The 6,000-nt window shown below is 37.2% G+C and overlaps 1 protein-coding gene across 2 annotated transcripts in view; it reads left to right on the top strand.

Annotated features, from left to right (window-relative positions):
• Positions 1 to 6,000, top strand: part of col4a4 (collagen type IV alpha 4 chain) — a 100,466-nt gene that overhangs the window by 80,465 nt on the left and 14,001 nt on the right. For both annotated transcript variants that reach the window (XM_008106253.3, XM_062976596.1), the window contains exons 32-35: positions 2,070 to 2,177; positions 2,964 to 3,145; positions 4,506 to 4,569; positions 5,882 to 5,956. In XM_008106253.3, coding sequence (XP_008104460.2) covers positions 2,070 to 2,177; positions 2,964 to 3,145; positions 4,506 to 4,569; positions 5,882 to 5,956 — 429 coding nt within the window. The remainder of the gene's footprint in view (positions 1 to 2,069; positions 2,178 to 2,963; positions 3,146 to 4,505; positions 4,570 to 5,881; positions 5,957 to 6,000) is intronic.

Raw genomic sequence — 6,000 nt, 5'->3', positions numbered from 1 at the left:
AGGACCATTATTGCTAAAACAACCCACACATATACATATAATTTCTGCTGGAATACTTGAGATAAGTGGCCTGCCTCTATACCCATCTATTCTTAGAAACCTTGTCCAAAAGTGGGGTTCTTTTTATACACTGGGAAGTGGCAACTAGGTAAGGGGCAGGGCTGTGGCACAGGCTGGTAAACAGCTGCTGCAATAAATCACTCTGACCATGAGGTCATGAGTTCGAGGCCAGCCCGTGGTGGGGTGAGCACCCGTCAATTAAAAATAAATATAGCCCCTGCTCATTGCTGACCTAGCAACCCGAAATATAGTTGCATCTATCAAGTAGGAAATAAGGTACCACTTATAAAAGTGGGGAGGCAAGTTTAACTAATTTACAACGTTGGAATGAGGAAGTGAGGAAGTGCCATCAGAGTGGATGATAAAGCAGCTGCTCTCCCCTGTGGCCAGAATCGAACATCCCCTCAGGAGTTAAATTGCTTCTGTGTCTGTCTGTCTGTTGTCTCTGTCTCGGTTCGATGTGTTTATGGGCATTGAATGTTTGCCCTATATGTACATAATGTGATCCGCCCTGAGTCCCCTTAGGGGTAAAAAGGGCAGAATATAAATACTGTAAATAAATAATAAATAAATAAGGCCTGCAAGACAACAAAACAGCTACAGAGGCATCCTGATGATGGATGGACAGCTCAAGAGTAAGAACTGGCAACAGGTTCTTACTCCCAGTATTTGATGCCTGACATAATCACCTCATTTTGTCTAAAGTTGGAGCTTCCTTGTATATAGCCAGCCTTAGAACCTAAGCATTTCTAAATCCTGTCCGCTCTGTCCCTCAAAAATGAAGACAGCGGCAACTGCTTCCATCACATTTCTCAATTCGTCTGCTGAATATGGGCCATTCACACCATCTGCAATTTTCCCTAAGTCAAATTAAGCAAAGTTATATGACAACCTCAGTCCATTGCTCAATACATCACCATGTAATAAAGTTACTGTAATTGCCATCTTAGCCATGTGTTCCATATGTTACATTATAATTTAAGTCATATGTCATTTATTTCTCTTTTGAGGAAAGATGGATAGTGATGGAGCCACATTGTCTTCAGATCACCAAGGTTGAGGGGGAAAAAGAGGAGGATGTGGAAGCAACAGTTATTCAAAAGGAATAACTGTGTAAGTTTGATGGGCCCTCTAGAGAACATGGATCAGCATTTCCCTTGTGATGTTCATTCTGATCCTTACTGTTTATTAATGTTTATGAAGTAGAAGATGTCCTCTAAGTATAGCTGTTGCTGTTGTCTAAAAAACAAACACAAATGTCACTTAATTCTAAGTTGGTTTAAAACAGATTTAGAACATAGTCTGTGTATCCCAATGGTAAGAATGGTGGATTCAGTGGTGTCTCTGATTTGGTGTTACCCAGCGTGGGAACTCCATTGACCTCCTCGCCTATCATCATCGGCTATCACTCGTGGTTAAGTATGATTGTCTTCCAAGTGTGGAGTGTTGGCGGTGGGTTTGTAAGTGACTCTAGAGGCTATTCTGGATCCGCAAGGTCTTTCACAGTGAAGATCAGGAGATCCTCCCATATCAGTCCATACCACAATATTATGAGTACAATACAAGGAAACATGGCAGAATCAGCAGAAATAAAAATGCAACAACAATGAAAACAACAGTGTGTGCTTGTAGTATGTGTAGATGACCCCATGTAATCTGATGCATCATCATAACTGAATAATAATGCCAACACCTACCACAGCACATGTGCTTTAGAAAGTTAAAAAACAAATTAGCACAGAGTTTTAGCCTTTGAGGTATATTGGTACAGTATGTGTTAGAGTAAAAATTAGGAAAATAAAAAATATTTTTATTATTAAAAATTATAAATTTATGTTGAAGCACTGCACAAAATATTTATATACAGTCATTTTGGTATCACTCTCTCTGATGGTGCTATCCATGCACTTTGCACCCCTTGTAAATGCTCCAATGATGCCACTGGATGGATCTGAAACAGCAGTGTCATTAACAAATCTCTCTGTTCATCTATGTGTTCTGCTTTTAAGGAGAAAGAGGACTGCAAGGAGAGGATGGTGTTATTACCGTATTGATAGAGAAGGGAGGAAAAGGGGAAGCAGGTCTTCCTGGTGAGGACGGCTTGCCAGGAATACAAGGTAAGTGAATAGCCAATAACTATAATGTTAAGGTCAGACTCTTTCATTTATATTTACACAAACTTCATACTATTTAATTTTGAAAAGCACGAATAACACCGTAGTTATGTTTCTGCTATTAAGCTAGTGATGCAAGTCTGCTGAGATTAAAAGGAAGATCAGACATAACCGTCTTTACATTTCATTAATTAGGCAGTGACTTGGTCAGTTAATGTAAGCCATTACTAATTACATGAAAATTAGTTTTTTCCAAATATGAATAAATCACTGTAAAGTACTTTCCACCCCATTTACACATTTACAGTTTTCATCACTGGTATTCAGTGACTATGTTGGAAAGTGAGTCTTTTTGGTAAACTTACATTGCAAGTATTTTAACAATTCTAATATAAGGTATTAGCTATGTGGTTTTCTCAAAGCTATGAATGTAGTACAAGTCCACTTTAATAAAGCATCTTACTCAGTGAAGACATTTTCTTAAATTGTGGCTGAACTTCATTGCACCTCATGAAGCAAATTACTTTTTCACATACTGTAGTTTGGAAAAATGATTTTGACTACAAATCCCAGACTCTCCAACCAATAGCTATGCTAGAGAGGGATTCTAGGAAACACAGCTCCACAAAGTAACCTTTCCAGGTTTCATCTTGTTGTGGAGTTGCTAGAGATTCCCTTTAACTTCAAAATCAGTGTACTGTTATTTTGCATTCTCTTATTTAATATTTGCAACTGGAAAATGCTGTGATGTACAGTGAACAACCTAGTAATGCACAATAATAATTCCAGGTGACAAAGGGAGCCCTGGATTTCAAGGAATCCCAGGATTGCCTGGAAGAGATGGACGTCCAGGAACTGAAAAAGGCAAACCTGGTGATATTGGGGAGGCTGGTTTTCAAGGGCTCCCAGGTCTCCCAGGGCCTGCAGGGCCGAGAGGAATAATTGGTTTTCAAGGACAGCAAGGTGACCAGGTAGGTTGAGAGCAATAGGCTTTGAAAGTCTTAGAATTATATAGTTACTTCTGTGTTTGCTCTCAGATCAAATGGCACAGGCGTTTGGGATGTAATAGTTAGCTGCTCATGGCACATCTTCGCCTTATTACCTAAAGCAAAGCGCAGCTATCTAGAACATGTGACATATTCAATTCTAAATGTTAGTGGAGACCATACTGACTTTCAAATTGGTTCTTTTATTTTTGTGGCTATTGAATAGATTGCAGAGTAAACTTATTGCAAACCTGAAATGCTATTTATCATTTACAGTGGTTCTCAACCTGTGGGTCCCCAGGTGTTTTGGCCTTCAACTCCCAGAAATCCTAATACCTAGTAAACTGGCTGGGATTTCTTGGAGTTATGCCTGGGGACCCACAGGTTGAGAACCACTGATTTATGAGATACATTCAGTTCAGCTTCTGTAGCAAATACAATAATAAATAAAGTGGTACAAATCACAGAAAAAATGTTATGTATACTATTATTTAGCATACTTATGTTAAAGGGCAAGTTTGGCATGGTTTTAATGCCTTCCTATACTTAAGTATTAGAACATGTACAGTACTTTAAAAAATCATTGTTTTCGGCAAGTCTGTTATGCCTGTTAAGACAACATCAGTAACATTGTTATTTCTGTTTAGTTTCAAATCTCTGACTTTGGTGACATCAAGGTTGATTATATTAAAGAAGGCGCTGTGTAATATTATTTCCAGCAAGTTGATGTAAACATAATGTGTGTAAAATGACTGTTCTTGTAATTGTTTGAAAATGCGTTAGTCTACAAAGTTCAGGTGATTTATGTATTTCAATGTATGTTGAATGTTTCAAATGTATTGTTCCAATACTTTAAAAAAATGGTTTTGTGTGTATTAGGATAGCTTCACTTCTATACTCCTTTTTTTTTTTTTGCAAAATATGGATCTGAGGATTAGAATTTGGAAAATTTATTGGCATGGACCATAGTTTCCAAAGCCAGCATGATCTGTGGATATTGTAATTCAGAAAAGAGAAAGGAGGAGATTCTGAGATTGAAGAACTCCAAAAGTCAATTTTTCAGGTTCTGTATAGACTCTTATTTGTATAAGTCACTTGAAACAATAGCAATATCAGTATTTCTGTAGAAGGAGTAGCAATCAGAGGTAGATACAGGGAACTGTTGAAAAAAAGTGCTGTATTTACATTATTGTCCTTCTTTTTAAAAAATGTAACTAAGTTCAAGACTTCACAGGACACAATTTTCATGTTATTTTAAGATCTGGAGAGCTCTGAAGAGCCAAGTGTAGTACATTTTATTTGTGTTAATTGATACACATTTTCTTTCCATAAAATAATTAATCAGGGTGCACAGGGATTGCCTGGTATTCCAGGAAGTCCGGGACTTGATGGTGAAAAGGGGTCTAAAGGTAATGTTGCAATGATAATGCATTCAGTATATGTGAAAAATACCATTACTTGGATTTGTGTGGCTGTACTAGGAGAAAGGGATATGCAAACAGTAATAAATCCTGGTGGGCCAAAAAACATCGGATTGGTTGTATACACAGAACTTTGGAAATTACCTTTAAAAGTAATTATTTCTTGTTTTCATTCTAGTTCACTCCAAATAGTTGGTTGCAACTATAGATTTTTCTCAAAAGTAACTCATTGGCTTTGTGTTTCTCAAAAGTTACCAATCAGTAAAAAACCACACAGTCTTCTATCCACTCTTGTTTTCTCTTCGAGACCTATGACAGAGCACAAGGCAATGCTTGTACCAAGTCATATTTTCTTCCAGTCTTTAGTGAGGCACCAGCACTATAACTACAAACATAAATAAAAGTCTTTGCCAGAAAAAGAGCAGAGTTAAGGTATAACTGAAGTGTAGCTAAGTTATGCTGCATCATTAGAAGAAGGAGTCTGTTACAATTAGCTAGTTATTTCTTATTTGTATGTCTATCTTACTGAAGGTGTCGTAAATCATTTTTGGCAGTGAGAAGGTAGACCCTTATCATGTTTGCATGTTGCTATATGATTTGAAGTAGAATGGGAAATGTGCATTCCTTCAGATATTTTTGAATGACAAACCCAAGCAATTTTAATAGCCAGTACAGCCAGTGGTGAAGAATGCTAGGAGCTGCAAGTCATCTGTAGGAAGGGCACATCATTGAATTACAAACAATTACCATATATACTCAAGTATAAGCTGAGTTTTTCAGCCCCCTTTTTAGGGCTGAAAAAGTGCCCCATGGCTTATATTGGAGTGAGGGTACTGCCCGGCTTATATTTAGGTTGGCTTATACTCAAGTATATAGGTAATCAGAGTTGGACAGTCTTATCTTATTAAAGTCATATTATTATCTTTAATTACCGTTTTATGTAAATATTCAAAAACATGTAACCTATTGATGCCTCAATGTAATTTTATTGGTATCTATTTTTATTTTTGAAATTTACCATAGCTGCTGTATTTCCCACCCTTGTCTTATACTTGAGTCAATAAGTTTTCCCAGTTTTTTTGTGGTAAAATTAGTTGCCCCGGCTTATATTCGGGTCAGCTTATACTCGAGTATATATGGTATGTTATTACAAAAACTGAAGGCCTAAAATGTTTTGAAAATTTGATTGCATGAACAGAAAAAATTATGATGTTGACAAAGATAAAGGAAGGTGTTATTCTCTACTTGTTCAGCGGGGATTTCTTGTTCTCAGAAGCAAATTCTGTATTGATTTTAACAGGGGCCAGAGGTGATCCAGCTATTAACATTGGCCAGCTTGGTAACAAGGGCCCTATGGGAGACCCAGGATTACCAGGTAATTGTATTTTTTCATATCTTGTGAGAAATATGGATTCGTTA

Source organism: Anolis carolinensis, chromosome 3, assembly GCF_035594765.1.
Source record: "Anolis carolinensis isolate JA03-04 chromosome 3, rAnoCar3.1.pri, whole genome shotgun sequence".
Taxonomy (NCBI): Eukaryota; Metazoa; Chordata; class Lepidosauria; order Squamata; family Dactyloidae; genus Anolis; species Anolis carolinensis.
This window is presented reverse-complemented; position numbering and strand designations above follow the sequence as displayed.